General features: G+C 32.3%; 1 protein-coding gene across 2 annotated transcripts in view; it reads right to left on the reverse strand.

Moving 5' to 3' along the window:
- Nucleotides 1-21,638, reverse strand: part of LOC129971538 (uncharacterized) — a 330,900-nt gene that overhangs the window by 8,014 nt on the left and 301,248 nt on the right. For both annotated transcript variants that reach the window (XM_056085406.1, XM_056085407.1), the window contains 7 exons: nucleotides 20,227-20,320; nucleotides 18,146-18,343; nucleotides 15,004-15,153; nucleotides 13,285-13,371; nucleotides 10,414-10,570; nucleotides 7,799-7,961; nucleotides 1,841-5,282 (listed from right to left, as the gene is read on the reverse strand). In XM_056085406.1, the coding sequence (XP_055941381.1) occupies nucleotides 1,841-5,282; nucleotides 7,799-7,961; nucleotides 10,414-10,570; nucleotides 13,285-13,371; nucleotides 15,004-15,153; nucleotides 18,146-18,343; nucleotides 20,227-20,320 (4,291 nt within the window). The remainder of the gene's footprint in view (nucleotides 1-1,840; nucleotides 5,283-7,798; nucleotides 7,962-10,413; nucleotides 10,571-13,284; nucleotides 13,372-15,003; nucleotides 15,154-18,145; nucleotides 18,344-20,226; nucleotides 20,321-21,638) is intronic.

The raw sequence follows: 21,638 nt of genomic DNA on the forward strand, positions 1-21,638 counted from the left end.
TTGGGCATGGTTGTTCTATCTGTGAGATGTGTGAATGTGCCCTCCTGTAAAAAAGGGTTGCGCAAGCGAATGATTGATGCGTGAGTAGCAAAGTCGTACTCTTGGCCCTAGTTGGCGCTACTATAAAAACAAGAGACGCTCTCCTCCGGCTAAAATCGCTGTCTTCGTAACAGGGAGGCTTGTCCCTTGGCAAGTGCAATAAGAAACAACAAAAACAAACTAAACAGATATTTTTTTCAGAAATACCATCAGAAGAGGTCCGTTTAAAGGCAAGAAACAGTTAAGCTTTAATTAATATGAAACAGAAGCTAATAATTTCAAAGTAATATAAAAATACAGTAATATTAACCCGCAAAATATAACATCCTTGTATAAAATCATTGCAATTAAAATCCAGTACTACGTGGGTAATTGAGAACTGCCCTTGAATCATCTAAAATTTATCAGTTCCATTGATCCATTTGGGAATTACTTGCGGTCTCACTATCCCTTGAGTCCAGCCATCGCTTGAGAGTACTTTAATCAAAAAATTATGAGGTTCTCGGTGCGTTCGGCATTTAAACTTTCGCCATTACCAGTTTTCACTCATTAGACTTAACGTTGAAGACGTTTTCGAAAAAATATGAATGAACATTTAGTTGAAAAGAAATAACTGTTCCATAAAACAGTTTTAAATAGCGGGTTGGATGTAGTGATCAGGAGTTTTCGTCAGTTTTGATAGAAACAGATTAACAAAATCTATAAGAAAAGAGTTGAAATAAAAATTAAGATTGAAAAAATAACATTAACTGTCATTTATTTTCTGGCTGTTTTTTAATAAATCGGTTTATTACTTTATTAAAGGACTTAACATTTGTTTATAACTGATAGAATATTAAATAATTGAAAAAATCTAATAAAATATTTTATTTTATTTAGTTACTTTGCATTACAGCATATTTCTTTTTATTTAATATGTTGCATTACAACAAGATTTAAAAAACGATTTCTAATTAATAAAAAACGGCAAACACAAAGGGAGAATGAAAAGGGAAAGTGCAGTTAAGCCGAAATTCATATTTCCATGTCACTCATCACGGTACTTATACCACTGCAAACTAACAAATTTTTCAACTTCTTAAAATGCGCCGAACATTAGAATAGTTTCCAAGGTTAAATATCATGCATTGCTTCGTAATAAATTTCCTTCGATGCAGAGAAAGTAGAAAAAAAATATGTTTTTTCCGGTTATTACTCTACACGTACGGTGGATAAATTAAATTATATCTTTTACTAAGTTTTTTTTTTCTGCAAATAGTAAGCTCCATAACTGTAAGCTTTAAAAATCGATCTCCAACTAATAAAAATAGAAAACACAAATGAAGAATGGAAAAGAAAACCGCAGTAAGTACCGAATCGTTATTATGAGAACACTTCTCGTGGTACTTAAGCCATTGCAGACAGTTAGTTACCAAAGGATTTTTCGATCACTTAAAGTGCGTGCTGCACATTAACATTGCTTCCCGAGGTGAATGTCTTGCTTTGCTACATTTGTTCTGGTTTTCGATACATATATATATATATACACTAAGGATCCACTTTATTATGACCATCTGGTAGCTTTATGAAAATGAGCTATTGCGTCGTAGTGTTGCCGCTAGATGGTGAGATAGATTTCTTTATAATTAAATGAAAGTGCAAAATTAATTAACTTTCAATGCACCAAAAAAATCTTGAAGGCTGGGAGTCCCTTTAACTTTTGAAACACTTAGATAATTGCCTAATTTATTCTTATTACTAACATGGAATAACATTATCCACAACGAAAAATACAAAAAAAAAAAAAATGCTAAATAATTACCCTGAGTTTTCTTCCGCGTTCCTTTTCGTCCCCTGGCTTCCTTTCTTGCACCAACTTCGCTTCCTGATTCTTGACTAGAAGAGGACAACGGCGTTCCTTCACTGTCTCGTGGCATGCTCTCATACCCACTACTCGTTCCGGAGAACTGAGGGGTCTTAGATAACTTCCCCAGAAGTTCTTTCGTCTCTTTAATGTCTGTACTGATGACACTACTATCACTTCCATGGCCACTACTCGACTGTCTGGCAGCCCACTTGGCTTCCTTTTTAGATATGACGCTAGTTGGCGTCAGTGTAGTGATGGATGGTGTGGCAGTAGATATGTAAGAGTACGATTCTGCGCCTATAACAACATCGCCACGTGGCGATGAAACACTATTGGCAAACGGATTTGTTGGTGTGGATGTGCTGCGAATCAGAATTTGTGACTTATTTCCTGATGATTGTGTGGGAGCCTCTGTCACTATTTGAGATGTGCTTGCATGGGTTGTAATCCATGAGACACTTGGACTCATGCCACCAGATGTCTCAGCATCATTGTTGAAATCCGAGCAGGACGGGTAATTGTATTGACTATACTGCTTCATTTGCTTACTCTGGTTGTTTCGATGAGAGCCTAAAATGTTCCTTGGCGATAGTTTTGGGCTGCCCCTTTTTCTAGGATGTTGCCTCAATAAAGAGATATCGTATCTTTGATCAGCAGTTTCTGGCGACTTCCCAACGAATGTCGAATGTTCTGCGATTATTCTGGATTTTGAAGTTCTTTGGGATAAATATTTTGTTGAGTGAAATGTCACCGGATTTGAAGAGGGACCTTCACTATACACACGACACCTTTGTTCTTGGATTATTTCCGTCAAAGAATGAACTTTCTCGACAGATGATGTATGTAATACTGGCTGGCTTTGGAGAGAATCGGTAACAGTTTTTGAAGCACCTTTTTCACTAGATGGCAAATTTTCACTGGAAGTTCGTGTCCTTGAAAATTCATCGCTTTTGTCTAGTGACTGTGAACTATCTGCATTCTTCTTTTGAGCGCTAAGACTAGAAGATGTACTCCACCTATGCTTTACTTTTCCAGGAGAACTTTCAGCACTGTCTTTTTCATTAATTTGCCTTTTCAAAGGAGATTTTAAAGATTCTAAATCTTCCACCGGAAGTTTAGAATATTTGGTTTGCTTTATATTAGGAGGCACGACTTGTGTTGGTTTACCAAACTGAGAATAGCAGTCTGGAAAGAGAGGAACTTTTTGTATTTTATTGTAAAAGGCTTCTAACCGAAGTCCATTCATAGGTTTTACATTAAACTGAAATTCGAAATTTTCGATGTCCAATTCAGCTGGTTCACTGCGAATACTGTTCACATCGTTTTCCCTTAACTCTTCTAAACTAGAATCAGCACTATGATGGAGTTTAGTTACAAATGGGAACCTGTTTTCTGAACTACAAAAGCTACTTAAATTTGTGGGCATAGTAGGAGCTTTCCACGTTTCATGTTTATTAGATCTCTCAATCATTTGTCTAAGATTGGCTAACTTTTCCAGTTTAGAAGCTAAAAGATTGTTTTTTACTCTCAGATCTTCATTAGAATTTAAGTTCCTGGGCAAGCTAGTATGAGAAGAGTGAGGCAAATTTCCACCTCGGAGCAGTCTTCTCGTGAGATCTGGATCTATGTGACTGTCAGCCGTCCAGCCTTCCGGCACACTTAAAGTATCAAAATCTACACTTGCTGCTCTAGAATCTGTAAAAGAAGACGCTAGATTCAGATCATCTGCACTTAAAGCATGCAAAGGATGTTCAATATCTTCATAGCTGTCAGTGTCACTAAAATGCTGATTGTCCATCAAAACTTCCCTCGGCCACCCACAAGTTGAAAATATATCTTCTTCGGTAACTTGTATGCTCGAATCTGCCATTACGACAGCATCACTTTGACCATTATCAGTTAGCAACACGCAACCATCCTTGTCTTCAAAATACAAATTTGAATTGGATAAACAACGATTTCCTTCGGAAAATTCACTGTTATTATCGTTAAAATCAATAGACCCTGATGAAGACTGTGAACTGCCATTATCAGAATGACCAAGAAGCTCGCTCAAATTTCCATTAATTGAATTATCTAAATCTGATACCATCTGGTGGGTTACTTTTGGTTTCACATCCTTATCCTTAGAAACTTTGCTAACAGCATCAGTTGCTATTTGTCTCGGGGGTTCCTTTACCACCACAGAAGGTTTGGCATAAATATGCGAATCTGTATCTGATGTTGACGGATGGGGTATTTGATCCACTGATTTATTCCTGGGTTCTTTCTTGACTTTCTCGGTGTTATGAGAAGAAATGTGCTTGTCAACAGATTCGGATGGTATGCTTTTAATAGTTGTGGAAGACTTTTCATCTTTCTTTGGCGGGAAATCGATCCAAACTTCTTTCGTTCGTTCCGATTCAGGGATTATTCTAGAATGATCTTCAACCCATTTTCGAATCATTGTTTCTTTTTGTACATCCATATAGCCATACATACCAGGACCGTCGACCCATTTCTCTTTTTGCAACTGGTGTAAAGTTCTAGAGTCAAATTTTGGTTTAGTAAACCTAGGCCCATCAATCCATGTTTCATCACTTGTGGGTTTAGGTTCTTTCGTTAAAAGCTTCAGGGCACTTTCTGCCTGTTGTTGCTGCAAGTAGATTTGTTGTTGCTGAGTCGCATCTTGCTTGTGTGATCGCTTTGATTTACGTTGGGATTGTGGACTTCCCGTCAGTGTGCTTGCAGCAACTGTCTTTTGATGCACATCGGAAGATGTAAGTTTCCCGCTTCTACTTGGAGAGCTTTTACTGATTGAATCGGTGGATCCCTTTGATTTTTTCAAATCACCGGAGTAGTCCATCATCACATACTTGCTCATTTTAGGAGACATTTTAGGACTATCGGAGGTATCTGCCAACTTTTGATGCTTTGGTGAGGAGTAAGGAGATGAACAGACGGATTTCTTTTTGGGTGAAGCAACTGCACTAGTCCTGATCTGTTCGTTTAAGGCACTTTTAGATACATAATCAGAAGTCTTTGGCGGCTTACCCGTTGCATTAGTATTAGCACTGTTTGTACTAGAACTCGCTGCTGGTTTGTCCGAGTGGTGGGACTTGGTGGTGGTCTGTTTTTTGGAGGATCCACCAACCTGTGTTGTGGATGTGCTCTGGTTTTCTTTGGCTAACGGGGACATAGGTTGGCTGTTGCGTCTATCACATAATGCCAAGGGACTACTTCGAGCGGAACCGACGAATATCACAGTGTCACATGATTGTTCACTGCTGGATGTGTAGTCTGGATCACTACTTCCAGACTTCACAGCACCATCTTCTCCGACAGCATGAATTCGAACGAAAGGTCTGCACACTCCTTTGTCATCGCCGATCGGGCCTAGTTCGGAAGACGCAGCAAACTGCAATGGAGAAAAAGAAATAAAATAAAACGTTAGAAGTATATCTTTAGATGAATCAATAAGGAAAGATCTCACATGCCAGTTCAATGATACTGAAGAGCTCGTCGAGACGCCTGGATATCACTATGAATTTCTTTCCCTTTCATTGGGAATATCCTAGGCGCGTGCTTTGTTCAATTAAGATGCCCACTTATTAGGATTTGATAGACAGTTTTTTGGGAAGTGGGGGGGATGAACACTCAAAGGATGTTCAAGAGACATATTTACTTAACAGCCACAAGCTAAGTGGGGTCTCCTTTTATATATCACTTCTTTAAGAACATGATCTATTACTTTGGTTTTTGTGAAAGGATATGGAATTTTTCTTGCATTGGGAAAAAAAGCAAGTTGCGTCCCAGTATTCCCAGGTCAAATGATATTAGGAATGAGAAAATTAAAGTTTATTGCAGTTCTTTTTATTCCATCTAAGATTCTTCGTCACGCCTTTAATTATTTAATCAGAATAACATTTTAAAATGAAAGCTAATGTATAAGTTGATAAGAAAGGAAAGTGTTAGACATCGAAGAAAGCATTAAGCGTTCATTGAAGGAAGGCGATTAAAATCTTTTCATTGTATTCATTACTGATTCTTTTTATCTGTTTAGCTATTCGAGACGTTACTGCACTAAAATATCTTTAGAATTTTTTTAGTATTTTTTTACAAAAATTATTTTTGAAATGATTCTATTTAACAGAGGAGACGTGCCGGAAATTCTTAAAAAAACGTTTAACTGAAATTAAAATTTGTATCACGCATTTTGTTTAATTATAATTATTTTTCAAGTTAATTATTTTAAGAAAAAGAATCTCCAGGAGAATTTTTTTTGGTCAGTAAAAAGTACAGAAAATAATCAAAGTAATTATATTTTTTATATTATTTGACTTCCATTGAATTTCTTAAAAATTATTTGACATTTGGCTTTCTGTCGTTAACTGTTGAACCACAAGCAAGAATATGAATGTAATCAAATTGATGCATTACAAAAGACATATATACTATATTAAATAGCATATATGTGTAAAATATATGCTTAAATTATAAATATGATATTCTTAGTAATTAATTATTTCTCTTCGATAATTTTGGAATGATTTTTGGGTGCTCTTTTGCATTATTAAAATTTACAAAGAAAATATAAACTGTATAAATTGGTATCTTACTTCTCAAACACGGCAATTCAAAAATGAAAACATTTATGAAGTGAAATCTATACATAAACTTGTCAACAATGAGTTAGAAAAGAGAAACTAAAAGAATTTCAAAATTATAAATTCATACATTTTTTAAGCTTGGCATATGAATATATTTCGATTTTATATAGATATTTAACATGATGAATGAAGTCTGTTGTTTCTCCAGATACTTCTTAAAATCTTTAATCGAAACCTTCAAATTTGAAGGTTGATATAAACAAAAAAAAAAAAAAAGGAGCCTGTCGTGATTGCAATCTTTAAAAATCGGAAGGTCAAAAGTTAGAAGGTAAAAACTCCACCAATGAGTTGTACGAAACCGATGAAAATCGTTAGTAAGATAGTGAAGATTGTAGTTCACATTTTGAAGGAGTTTGAAAGGAAACTCCACTATGTGCCATTTTCAAAAGAATGATAATTGTTGATCACAGCCATTCTAGAAGCTAATTAGCTTGTCAAAAATTAACCAATTTTGTTAGGCGTATCAGATAGTACCATGACTGCAATCTGTTCTTTAAAGCTCGGAAGGTCAAAAGTTAGAAGGTTGAAAATCAACCAACGACATTATCATTAGTAAGATAATAAAGATTGCAGTCCACGTTTTGAAGAAGTTGTTTGAAAGAAACGCCACTACGTGCCATTTTCAAAAGGACAATGGTTATCTTGACTAAAATTAGCTGATTTCGTTAGATGAATTTATAACAAAAAAGATTGATAAAAAATTTTCATCGTCGGTTTGTTTTCAATATATTAAATTAAAAGACTGCGAAGATAATCTGGATAGCGCTTTCATTTTGAATCTGATATAAACATCCTTTTTCTGTACTTCAGTGATATGAAAATGATTTTTTCATATCTGCCGGAACGGCATAAAATTAAAAAAAACTTTAAAATTCAAATCCAAATGAAAATGAAACCTGATACAGAATATTATAGGGTAATATGGACAGATAATTAGCTACCTTTCAGCAATTCTGGTACATTTTCTTAACTGATGTTTAATTTGATCTTAACTATGTTAGTTTTGATTATTAGTTTTTCTTCCGCCTCTGATTGGTCATCGTCTGATATCAAAATATAAGAAATACTGTTGCTTATTTATTTATATTTTGAATATTTATATTAAGTTCAATCTATAATCTATGTCTGCTCTTATTTTTCTCCTTATGTAAATGTGTAAATTTCCTTTTATGTAATAGAATTTGAACAGTCTTTATTTATTTTAAACAAATTTTCATTTAACAATGCTTAAAGTAAATAACAGAAATCTCAATGGCATTATGACCTTTAGTTTCTTCCTCCTCAACCTGTGTATTCTGGAAGCTAGTTGCAGCGTAGCCAGCGTTTCAGGATACCGTGAAGGCGTTGTTGACACATGGGCAATCATGGCAACCCGGCACATGACGCTGCCCATGGCTTCTCGAAGTAACTGAGTCAGCTTGCTATCCCTGAAAGGGAAAACCATGAATGAGAGGGTGAAAAATTTATAAAATCTTATATATAAATTATTTTTATATAGCTAAAAAATCAACAAATTTGTATTTTACAGAATAATTCCTGCAAAATACTTTAGAATGTCATACCTTGTGTTTATAGAATCATTTCTGATTTAAATTAAAATTACAGTGCCATTCAGTTTTTCACAAGTTACATTGTTACGAATCTGTAAAATTGTTTTCTTGTTCATTTAGTCTTATAGTAAAGAAGAAAGCTTTACAAAAGTTTAATAGAGGCTGAATTGAGGCCAGGTCAATGAAGCTGGGTCTTTGGAACCAATTTGGCAACCATTTGGAGACAAAAATGAAGGTTCTCGAAAATACAGGAATTAAAGAAATATCTCTATTAGAACTCAAGAATTGGAGTTTTATCTAAATTTTTTGATATCCTATCACAGAAACTATTTAAGCGAGAAGCCAAAACTAGTGAGATTTGTCAAATGAATTCTCTCTTCGGAGTATTGATAGCAGAACAAGTAGAATATAACTAAAAGATCTCTCTACGAGTAGTCTGAATGATATTGTGCTTCGCGGTTTTAATTAAACGATTTGTTCGTTTCATGTGTGTTATTGTTTCTTGCAAGTGCTCTATTCTTGAACCTTTCGGTTATGTTTTACTCTATGTTTCGTGTTCCCCGTGGAATAAAATTGAGTTAACCTTTATCGGAGCTTGTGGAGCCTTTCACCGTACTATTGTCAAACGAATTTCTAACAGTAGTGAAGTAATCTCAGGGTATCCTTTCTTTAGTGTGATAACATCGCTAACACGCCAAGGTCAAACGCCAATATTTGCCAATCTATTTTTGGTTACAATTTATATAATGTTGTCGCCAATATTTGGATCCAAACCCTGGATGAGTGTTTTAGCATGGCGATGAAATGAGCCCCCCTTATTGAAAATTACACAGCATTTTTAGAAATGCATATTTTCGTACTGCACACAAATTTCATTAAGAAAATATTATCATTAAAAAGCATAGTAATATTATCTTTAGCTTTTCTACATTTTGTAGAAAAACAATTTTCACTTTGGAAATTAAAATTATCAGCAGCCTGGCATCTATAGCAAATTTAATGCCAAACCAAATTTTAGGAAAGCCCGCAAAATTTCAAAATTGCAGCAGATTTAACGATAAAATAATATTCTTCCATATTCTCGGATACACAAATGATGGTATAATATCGTTAATCTGTTAGGCTTTGGAACTAAGTTCTTTTGCTCTTGTGTTCCGATAAATATTTTCATGTCTTAAAAATGTGTTCGAATTTTTCTGTAGAAGTTGACGCTCTATTGTACTTTTCAAAAGAAGCACAGTTCTGAATGAAAACAACAAATATGAAACAACAAATACAAAAATGAAAACAACAAATATAATGCGAACCCCGCCGGCCGAAGATTCTCTGCGTGTGGGGTGACTGACGCGCGTATAAATCTGTCGTGATCACAAAGTCCTCCATGTCGAGAGTAATACCACTGGGAGTACTGGATCAGGGGTGATTGTTCTCTGATTCAGGTCTAAATGACGATCTGTGGTTGAGTGAAAGAAATGCATGAATGAAGTCCTCCCCGTAAAAATGGTTGTGACGTGTGTGTAGCTAAATCGTTCTCTTGGCCCTAGATGGCGCTACTGTAAAAAGAAGAGACGTACCCTCGGCTTAATTCGCAATGACTTCTTAAAGTCAGTGGGCTTGTCTAGGACTAGTGCCATTAGAAACAACAACAACAAAAAATCAATATTTTTAGAAAAGTACAAAATTTGCATTCCACATATTAAGAACTTTTTATCTTTCTTCCCGGAATTCTTCTTTAGAAAACATTCTGCTATGCATTCTAAAAGGAATAAGGAGTAATAAAAAGAGACAAGTTTAGGAAGACATAAATACAAGCCCATTACCATGTGCCTAAAACCATTACGATTACTGAATAACTTTGGGAATTTAGCAAGACAACTAGAAAATTCAATATTCCTAGAGAATATGAAATTTTACATTCTACATATTGAACTTTTTCCTTTCTGTTTCTACAGGAATCCCATTTTTCAGATAAATTATTTTGCAACTATCGTTCGTTTATTCTTCCCAATTTTATTCCCCGCCGAATTAAAACACGCACATTTTGTTTTTGTAATTATGCTGCCGATTTGATGCCACCAAGAGAGTTTATGGAATACATGAGAATTAAATGAATTTCTTATTTTATAAATTATAACGGTTATAATGATTTAATTTTAAGAATACCATAAAGGACTATCAACGCATAAAGCTTGATTTATTAAGCTTAGTGGTTAATGGAGTTTCATTTATTAAGCTTAGTGGTTAATGGAGTTTCATTTATTAAGCTTAGTGGTTAATGGAGTTTGGTTTATTAGCTTAATGGTTAAAAATAAATGCAGAAAGACATTACTTGTAAGGCACGTGTTTCTGTCCATTGAAGAGTGCGAGGATGACGTTACCAAGGGCAGATAGAGATAGACAACTTCCGGACCCACCATCTCTCGATTTCGTCGTCTTCTCGCAGCTGCCTAGGTCGAACAGATGCAGCCGACTTCGTCCACCAGCAACTAAGAAACCAAATAAGTAATTTTGTTTAATGAATGTTCCTTAAAAGGAGATTAAATTTACAAATTTACGAGTAGTGGGTAGATTATTCGTAGATATAAGGCGTATCCCTGTATTTAATTTTGTTTGATAAAAAAAAGTATGGTAAATGCGACGAAAATAATTAATAATTTATTACTATTACTATCTTATCAAATTATGTATAATGAGAGTATGTAAAATATTTATATTTACAATATTTACGCATAATATTATTACTATCTTATTAAATTACGTATAATAAGGATTCCAAAGCTTTTAAAATGTCGCAACCTAAATTTTATAAATATTATGTTTTTATTTGGAACCCATTATATTTATTTATATTTTTATTTACAGCTAATTATTTTTTGCCTACCCTATAGCGATCCATATCTCCTCGATATTTTTTGGACCGTTGGAGCAATGGAATTCTTTTAGGGTAATAGACAATATTTTTTCCGAAATAAGTTTTAAGGTCAAAAAGCAACGTTTGCTAATTAAAAACCATTTAATGTTAAAAATAAGAAATATTTGCACAAATGATAACAAACCGCTTCGAAATGAGTGAGTATGAACATTCTTAGTGAAAATTGATTATGTGGGCGACTGATTATGTAGGCGAGGTTTGAACAGTCACGAGGCTTTTGTTTCTATGTTGCGCTTTTTTTTTTTTTTTTTTTTTTTGCATGTTGCTTCCTTGTTATTTAATGTAGGTTTTATGCTCATATCATATTTCCGCATTTTGTGAAAACATACACTGAAGTTATTTCGGTGAATCACCAAAAATTGACTTGCAACCCTCCTGTGGGTTGTGGCACAAAGTTTGAAGCTCTTAGGATATAAACATTATATATGTTCGTCTTCATGGTGCTGCATTGAATTTAAAATTTGAAATTAAGTCTTTTATCGCATGCATCTCAATATACCAATCTCAATTCCAGTCATTGCATATTAGATTCTAAATTGATGATTTCACTAGTAATATGAAATAATTCTTCGTAAAAACATTTTTATTATAGTTTGATACACATACTTTTCCTGAATTTCGAAGAAACTATCAGACGTCCTAAAAAAGTGTATTCATATCATAATAAAAACATTATTATGAAAAGAAAAAAATAGGTTTCCCGGTAAACTATAACAAGAACGATGAAAATGAACAATAAAATGTAATTTATTTTATCGTAAAACACATTTAAGAAATACTTTTATTTGAGGAAATTTCCACATACACATTATAGCAGATTATTTTATTTCTTCTCTTGTATTAAGAAAAATTAATGGAGAACATTTGTTTTAAAAAGTAAGAAAGATGAGAAAAAAATTTATTGCATAAAATAAAAATAAAAAAAAAAAATACCAGATTAAAATTTTCTTTTGTCTTGGTTGAAAATTCCGATAATTAAATTATGAATTTCATTTAACTTTCAAATACTTCAGCGAAAAATTTGCTGTGATTGCATTTGTTTTGTTAAAATAAAAATCTTCCAAATATTTTATTAAATCTATTTTCCTATCATCCTTTTTTTAAGACACTCCTAGTAATAAAATTAAGACCATATCTCCTCAGAGAGATCTAAGATGGAGAAATTTTATTCTTGTTTATCAAGAACATTTGTTCTTATAATTTAATTCTATTCCACAATTACCGAAAAAATAATAAACAATAAATAAAGAAAGAAAGAAAGAAAACAAAGCTGATGTCAGAGCGATTATTTTAAAAACATGAATTTAAAAGAGACACCGTTGAAAACATTAATGAGATAAACAAAATATTTTTTTTTTAAATGATGCTTAAATTATATACTACTATTATCAATGTGAAAGTTTGGATGGATGGATGGATGTTTGTTAGTCAATCACGCCATAACGGATAAACGGAATTGGAAGAAATTTGACACAGAGATATATTATAGTATGGAATAGGACACAGGCTACTATTTATTATAGTTAATTAAGTGTTTAATTTTTTATTAATTAAAAACTAACTTTCCCACCAAAAATCTTTTCATTTCTCCACCGCCAAATGAGTAAGGCTTCCGGGGGGTTTTCCCCAAGCTAATGAGGTTAGGCTTAACATGTTTTTGATCGATTATTTCAAACGATTCTGTTTATTTTCTTAGTGCTGATGCATTTAAAATTAAATATTGTTAATGAATCAATCTTTCGGATTCATTCTGAAGTACTTTTAAAGAAAAATGAAACAATAAAAGAAATTAAAAATTTCTAATCTGTATTGTGTTACCCCAACTAGCGTAGAAAATTCGCGGGCTTGCGTTGTCCCAAATGCCATTGAAATTCACGCATGCGCAGTGTGATCTGATTGTCGACAGCTGTATTTTCAACGGATACGGACTTGATTTTGTTTTAGCCAGACTAATCAGCAAAACAATTATAACACCAGGACTGTTGAATCGTTTGTCCAAAATGATCTCCTTTGTCATGAATGTAATAGCATTAATGATATTGAACACATAACACATCAAAATTTCCACGCGTACGAAGTCGCGGGTAAAAGCTAAAATCATATAAATGTTACAATGTGTTGTACAATAAATTTATACACCAATTACCACAAAACGATAATGACATGAAAATGATTTCATTCAAGTAAATAAATCTATAAAATTATAAAATAAATGGTTGTTTTCAAACATTGTGCTATTAAAGTTATAAAAAAAATGGCCTAGTATACCTCCTCCACGTCCTCCTTTTTCCACTCTGTACTGGTACACATGCAGAGTGAAAAGAAAATGCGCATTTTTTGCATCTTCGTCACTCTCTGAAAGAAACATATCATAATTAAATACAATAAATTACAATGAAATCGCTCGAAAATGTCCTTTATAAACAATTTTTATTGAATTAGAAGTAAAATTATTGTGGGTGCAAAATCAATAATGGAATTTCACTGATAACTGTCTGATTGAAAAAGGAACAAAAATGTAATTACAGTATATAATTGTTGCATCAACTCATAATTGTTGTGAATTTATTCGTAAAAATGCTCGTTCAATGTTGCGACTGTACTCGTAGAATGACTCGTACAATGTTATGAATTTACTCGTAGAATTATTCGTAAAATATTGTGAATTTATTCGTAGAATGTTGTGAATTTACTCTTAGAATTACTCGTAAAATGTTGTGAATTTACTCATAATCTGAACTGCTAAATTTCTACTTTGAACAAACTTTTACTAAATTTATCAAAAATTTAAACTATTCATATTCTTCTATTCATATTCATATTCCTCTGTCTGTTGTTTTGGGGCGTCCAATTTATAAAGAACCGATACACTGATTATGACACTTTGCAAACTTTGATAAGTATAAGTTGCAGTTTGAAGATCTTTCAATCTACCAATTCCACGTTCAATCTCAGGTTGATAAGTACCCTGCCGTAGAATATAGATTCAACCAACCAAGGATTACATTCAACCTCATCTGATCGACCGATTTAACCACAGCACGAAATTTCCCTGGTCTAGAAAAGGACCTAATATAGGCCAATTTCTGTTTCTAATTTAAAATATTTGGCAAAAATTGACATTAACAATAGATTTGAAAATTACACTAGAAAAAAAAATAACTAAAAAGTTGAAAAAATTTATGACAGCTCAAAATTTGCTAGCGTATAATTGTCGTAACAGCGAGTAATTACAGTTAATATATTCGAGAAACTAAACCGACTATCGATTTTTTTATTTTTGTCAAGCCTTTTTTTGACGAAGTAAATATGAGAGGCTTGTGTAATTTATTGTCAAAGTTTAATTTATCTCCATAGTATAAATAATAAATATAATTACACAACTTTGAAGAACGTCTTAACGAATTACACAGCTCTTGAGTAATTTATCTATCTAGTGTAATATATCTTCAGAGCAAATACTTTTAAAATATTTTAAAATATCTATTTTATATGATATTTTAAACTATACACCCTCATTGCTGTCAGATTTTCAAATGAATCTTCTATTTAAAGGATCGACTGAAAAGTGATTCATAAAGAGACAGGTGATTCATAATGAACTAACAAACTGACTGAGAATCTTCGCAACAATTGCTTAAGTTGAGGCAAAATATCTTAAGAGTTTTCAGAAACCTATAATCACAACACAAAAATTCCTTATAGTGGAAGATTATCTTATTTAGACAAATTTCTAAATTTTAACTAAAATTTCAGCAAAAAAATAAAGATATAGTTGTTTATAAATTATATAACCAAACTTAACATTAAAATTTGAAAATAATTTATGAAAACTTCAAAATTATCATTCTGACGTTTAACAAATCGGCAATCTTTTCTTTTGCTAACTGACAGTCTGATTAAAATAAAATGTGCGATATTTAATTTACAATAAAGAAATATCACAGAGCAAATTGAATTAACACTTGTGTTCAAAGAATCACTTACCTGCTGTTCGAGCTGCCAACGCGGCATCCAATAGGAAAGCTGCTCTCTCAGCAGTCGGGGCCCTCAGTTCACTTTGGTTCATAAGCTGGGATCCGAAAACGGGGTCGTCCCTCAAGTACACCCCCGGGGCTGATCCGCTTCCCTCTGTACCTGCAACGAGTAAGACCACAAGTTGGCGACAAATAGCCAAGGGAGTCATTCCGCCGATGCCCCATTAATGAGCTTATCATCACAACTCCATCCTCAGCCACTTGAAAAGTTGACTCACAGGCTGAAGAGGAAAAATACTGACAGCCTGGAGGCAGTTAATGATTTTGTCAAAATTACGATGGGTGCGGGGGAGGGATTTTAATATTGGAGCTAATCGCCGTTATTTATAGAATTTGGTAAATGTTTTGAAAGGCATCGGACAGAGGTGATATCTATTTTAATATTAGCTTTGTGTATTACATTTATTGTTGCGTTTAATGTATTATGACGATGTTTTAAATCCTCGATTGGGGCAATGTTGTATACTTTGAATAGAAATCAATCTTTAATGTTCAATGGTATTAATTTTATTTTATTTGCTATCTAATTAATTGGTATACATATTTATGTACTCTTCATTGAATCAATGCCATACATTCATCAATCATATTATATATATATATATATATATATATATATATATATATATATATATATATATATATATATATATGTAACGATATTTATAAAATCTAATTTAAAACAATTAATTTCCAAATTTTTATCTTAATTTAGCTCGTATCATTCTGAAATGTTCTCTTATTCCTGATCCAATTCCTACTTTTTTATTTAATTAATTCATACGGGCTCTGTAAAATTGCTAAATCCAGCAGTGAAGGGATAAAAATCCTTAATGTTTACAACATTCTTTTAAAGATACCTAAATTTCCCTTTCCTAAGACTAAAAGTGTCAAAGAAATATCTATCAAAATACCATAGTAAAATGATCGAAAAGAAAAAATTCTGTGTCTTCTGAAATTGTATCGCGATGTAAACGGATGTCATTTTCATCATCGAATCTTTCCTAACAATGCTTCCCGTTTAGCTCTTCTGCTTTTGTGTCGAGATGTAGACTGTCGTATTTCTTACCACTTGTTCTTTGTACGTAAATTATGCCTCCCATGGTGAAATCAATCGAAAATTTAAAATTTCACAAGTTTTTTCTATTAGGCCAGTAAATTGCTAAAATATAAATCATACGCTATACTGTATGATATTTTTTAATATAATTTAAATAATTAATTTCCAAATTTTTATATTAAATTTAGCCCTTGATAACTTCGTTAAAAAAATGTTCTCTTATTTCCTGATCCCATCCCCGCAACTTTTATTTAATTATTTTTAAAACGCGTTTCAAAAAATTGATGACTTTAGCATTTTCTCACCTTTTGAGCAAAGGGATAGAAATCTCTAATACTTAAAACATCTTGTTAAAGAACCCAAGATTAATTTTCTTACGTCTACACGTATCAAAGAAATCCCTATCAAAGTCTCATAGTAAAATCACCGAAGGGAAAAATTTCTGTTTCCTTTTCTCTTGTGTCGCGACGTAGACCGACGCATATCATATCACTTTTTCTCTATACAAATTATCATTACCATGGTGGAATAAATTGAAGTTAAAATTTAAAGTTTCTTCTTGTCGGCCACGAGTCTGCAAAATTATGTTTACATGTATATATGATATGTTTGATTCAGTGTTTCATTGATTCAATGAAAAGAACTTAAAGCATTTGAAATAGTTTGGATTCCTTATATGGATTCCTCGTATAAGGAATCCATAATTTATCGACTTAGTCATCTTGGCATTATATATGGATTCCTCGCATATGGAATCCATGTACGAGGAATCCATAATTTATCGACATAATTGTCTTCGAAATTTATATCGATTTAAAATTAATGAATTATAAATGGTGCTCTATAAGTGGTTTAATTTTTTTTTTTAATTTTGAAAATATGAAATTTTGTTATACGCTTACCACAAAGTCACAGCTGGTATTAAACCTTTGCACTCGGAAAGTAATTCGAAGCATGATATTCACTTAATGCAAAGACTAGTTAATTATGTAGAAAAATAAATATATCTAATCGTCTAAAGTCGAATTTTCTCGAAAAATTAATCTTCATCTTCTTACTAAGAAAATATTTTTAACAATCAAATTTAAAAAAAATATCAAAATATTGCATCACCCTGAATGGTACCTGATATCCGAGTGCAAAGGTAGTGTAAAAATTGAAAACGGTAGTTGCAATTTCTCAGTATTTTTAATTTAAAAATAAATTTTGTTTATAATTTTATTTTAAATATATACATGTAAGCTTTATTATTTTCCTCAGATTCTAATGTTGTTGTTGTTGTTTTCAATTTACTTTTCATAAAAGTTTAGGATTTTAAAAAGCTCATTTCATTTAAAAAAAAAATATGTTTTACACTGTCTCAAATATAAGTATTATATAAAATTTATTTTTTCTCCGAACTGTTCTGACTTTTAAAACCAATCCATTATTTTTTTAATAATTATCCTTATTAAAATTGAACATCCAGGCCAAACTTCATCTCGAATTTCTCCAGAGCTGTACACCAGTCAATTAGACATAACAGTACATTTCATCTAAGATTTTATCTAATTTTTATTCCCTTCGCTGTAATCCCATTCGTGACGTTTACCCATAATCCTTTTCCCGGAGAAAGTCACGATAATTATGGTATCGCATTTTTAATACAGTTTTCCAAAGATGGATCTTTAAAATTCTGTCTTCACTTCATTATCACTTAATATGTATAAGGTCTTTTATTTTTGCATTTCTTATTTCGGGATGCTTTTTAAATGTTCATTTTACTTCATCATATATAAAATAATGGTTAGTATTGTTTCCCGCTTGGTATTCACTCCTGTTTAACATAAAATTGTCATAAATGTCTTTGTAATTATTTCCTTTTTAATAATTATACTAATATATTAATTATTATTAAATTATAAAACAGAGTAGATAATATTAATTCTATTTAAAAAGCATAAATTACATTTAAATTAAGGAGCTAACATTTTTTTTTATTTTAATTCTTTTCTAAATTGCACAAATGTATGCAAAATTAAAGTGTACCCACCTGCTGCATAATCTGCAAGCAGATCCCTCAGTTCTTCCACTTTCCCTGACACTTCGAGGGCGGAAACTCGAACCGAGAACCTTGCACCTGTTCTGTGTTTGTGCTCATTGATTGCCCGGAAGAGCCACCAGATGGCGCATGGTATGACTCCAAGCTCTTGAACGGAGTTGCTGTTGCCAATCATGGTATTCGTTTTACCTGAAAGAAGTACCATCAACAATAATTATCAAATAAGAAATGCTGGAAACTTATTGGAGACATTGATTTTATAAATACATTTAATAAAATATATATTTTTTTAAATCTACAGGACTATTGTACTAAAAATAACCTTACATTTTTCCCACTCTTTAATATAATTCATTATTACAAAAATTATGGAAACTTAATTGTCAATTTCGTTATAAAGGTGTCGCTACTCGTAAAGATGTAGCTAAATTAATCGATTGATTAAAATTGAACTTTGGAAATATTAAAGTAGCGTATTATCATCAGGAATATAAAATCATATAAAATATCATAACTCAAGAAAGTGAAATAGTGAAGAATGAGCAACTTCAATATTCCATTTTAAATAAAGATTTTTTTTTAAAAAAAAGTGAATAAAAAGATAACTAATGACTCACATAGTCTGGAAGTTAATTTAAAGTTCGACAATTTTGTAAAATATTTTAAGTGCTAATTTATTAGAAAGAAGACATATCAGGATCAAAAATATAACGAGTTCTGTTGATATGCATTGAATCATATTTCAAGAAAATCTAGCATAGTGTCTAAGAATTGATAAGAATAAAAGTCATATTTCATGAATATCTAGTCTAGTACCTTATAACTATTATCAACGTGACTGCCGTGGGAGTGACCGGCGGGCTCATATAAATTACATTGTAAGAAATTCAGCGTTACAGTCAGAGTGTTAATTTAGTCTAGTGCCCAAGGATTTATGTGAATAAAATCATATTTCGTGCAAATTTAGTCTAGTGCTCAAAGACTGATGTGAATAAAATCATATTTCTTGGAAATTTCGTCTAGTGTTCAACGACTGATGTGAATAGAATCATATTTTGTGGAAATTTAGCCTACTATCCAAGGACTCATATGCATAAAATCATATTTCGTGGAAATTTAGTCTAGTGTTCAAGGACTGATGTGAATAAAATCACATTTCGTGGAAATTTAGTTTAATGGCCAAGGACTGTTGTGAATAAAATCATACTTCATGGAAATTTAGTCTAGCGTACTATTACTTTTAATCTAGTCTAGTGTTCAAGGACTGATATGAATAAAATATTTCGTGAATCAAACGAGCGAACTTTAAGTAAGGGTCAAATTCCTCACTGGAAACATTTATTATAACTTCAATCATCAATTCTGAATTTCTTTACTTTAATAATGAGGATTTCCAAATAGGAAACTTCCTAATGTCATTGGAGGAATAATCACAAATAAAAAATTTAAAATAACAGGCCTAAAGTGTACAATCCCATCCATCAAAGTATATATGTGCCAAATTTGGTAATTCTAGGTCCAACGGAGTGTCCTATAGAGTGCTAATGTTCAGATACACACGCATTCACACATTAATAGAAATAGCTATTATTCTTTCATTTGTACTATCAAAAAATTCTAAATAAAATTTAAAATAATAGGTGTAAGTTGTACGTTCCCCCACTCTTCAAATTATATCTCCGCCAAATTTGGCAGCTCTAGGTTCAACGGAATGCCTTGTAGAGTGCCAACACACATACATACGATATTCCTTTTTAATATTAATTGAGATAGACATAATTCTTCCGTATACCCCACTTTTTTAAATTCTAATTAAAATGTTTTAAAAAATCGATTCAAAGTGCGAAATTCGCATCTTGGATGGTATATCTGTACCAAATTTGGTAGCTCTAGGTCTATACTGTAAAGTGCTAATATACACTCCAACTTTATTATTAATGGAAATAGAGATTATTCCCCCGTTTATAGCATTTTATTCACATGTGTTTATAATACCATGGTCAAAAGTGACTGTAGACACAACGCAAAACAAAACCATTTAAAAGACACATCACAGGGATTGACCAACTCACCTAATTTGGAATGACCGTAGACGAAAAGACACCCATCGGATCCTCCGACCACAGAAGTGATAACGTCACACAACGAGCTAGAGCACACTTCAGCCTGCGGAACAAAAAAAGAAATGCAATCGATTATTTCCCATTCTTTCATCGCCATGTGTCGTAGGCAATTAGGAAGGAGCCCAAAGATTTTACGTCATATGCTCCATCTAGACTCCATCGTCAGTGGAGTAAGTCGTCCGAAATTGGCTGGAAACTGATTGGAGGGAACGTGCTGCCAATCACTCGGAGTTAATAAGATTACAGCACAATTTGCGTTAATTACTGCAAGGTGGTATTTTTTTTTTCGCTTCCTTTTTCTTTAGCAGGGTTTTTTTTTTTTTTTATTAGCAGAGGGGAAAAAAATGAAAGAATGATGTAAGTATGCTCATTGGTTTTTAAACATAAAAGAAATTTTGTATTTCGAATGGATTTTTGCTATAAAACGGGTTAATTTGTCTGCGTTGTTTAAATTGAATATTCTAATGTGTGGTAAAAAAAAAACAGGTGGAAATAAATTCGAGGGCAACAAAGGTATTTTTATCAAATATATCAAGTACAAAGGTTGTTCTTTATATATATATATATATATTAAACTCTAATTTAAATCCAAATTAATTTCCAAAGCTTTATCTTGATTTAGCCAATAGTAATTTCATTGTCTTATTTCCTGATCCGATTCCATATTTTTACTTAATTAATTCAAGAGAAGTTTTGTAAAATGCTTTATCAGCGGTTCCCACGCTGCGCGTAAAGGAATAGAAAAATGTCCAGTAAACACATTCTATTTAAAAGATCCCTGTGTTTCTCTTTCTTGTGATTGACATGCGTCATAAATCTCTATCAAAATCTTAATAATATATTAGCACTATTAAAAATATTTTCCTATCAATATCTCATATTATATAAGACGAAGGATAATTTATTTCTCGCTTCTTCCCAACTTCTGCTTTTGTGAAGCAAAGGGAGGGGACGTGCCTTGTCTACGCCTTCTTGTAAAAATATTATGCCTTCCCGGGGTGGATTAAAGCGAATTTAAAAATGCAAAATATCTCTTCTATGTCTTCGAACCTACATTCTGCTTCGCAGATATTATATATATATATATATATATATATATATATATATATATATATATATATATATATATATATATATATATATATATATATATATATATATGTGTGTGTGTGTGTGTGTGTGTGTGTGTAAAATAGTGGAGTGGGGTGGGGGAGAAAATATCTAGATATATTCTTCAAATTTTCTTGAGATGAGTCTTCGCTACATAAATTAAATGTTTTTCTCAAAAGTTTCCTAAACATTGTGAAATGCACAGGTTGGCTACAAATACACATAAACCGTATGAGTTCTTTGGTATAACC

Source organism: Argiope bruennichi, chromosome 6, assembly GCF_947563725.1.
Source record: "Argiope bruennichi chromosome 6, qqArgBrue1.1, whole genome shotgun sequence".
Classification (NCBI taxonomy): Eukaryota; Metazoa; Arthropoda; class Arachnida; order Araneae; family Araneidae; genus Argiope; species Argiope bruennichi.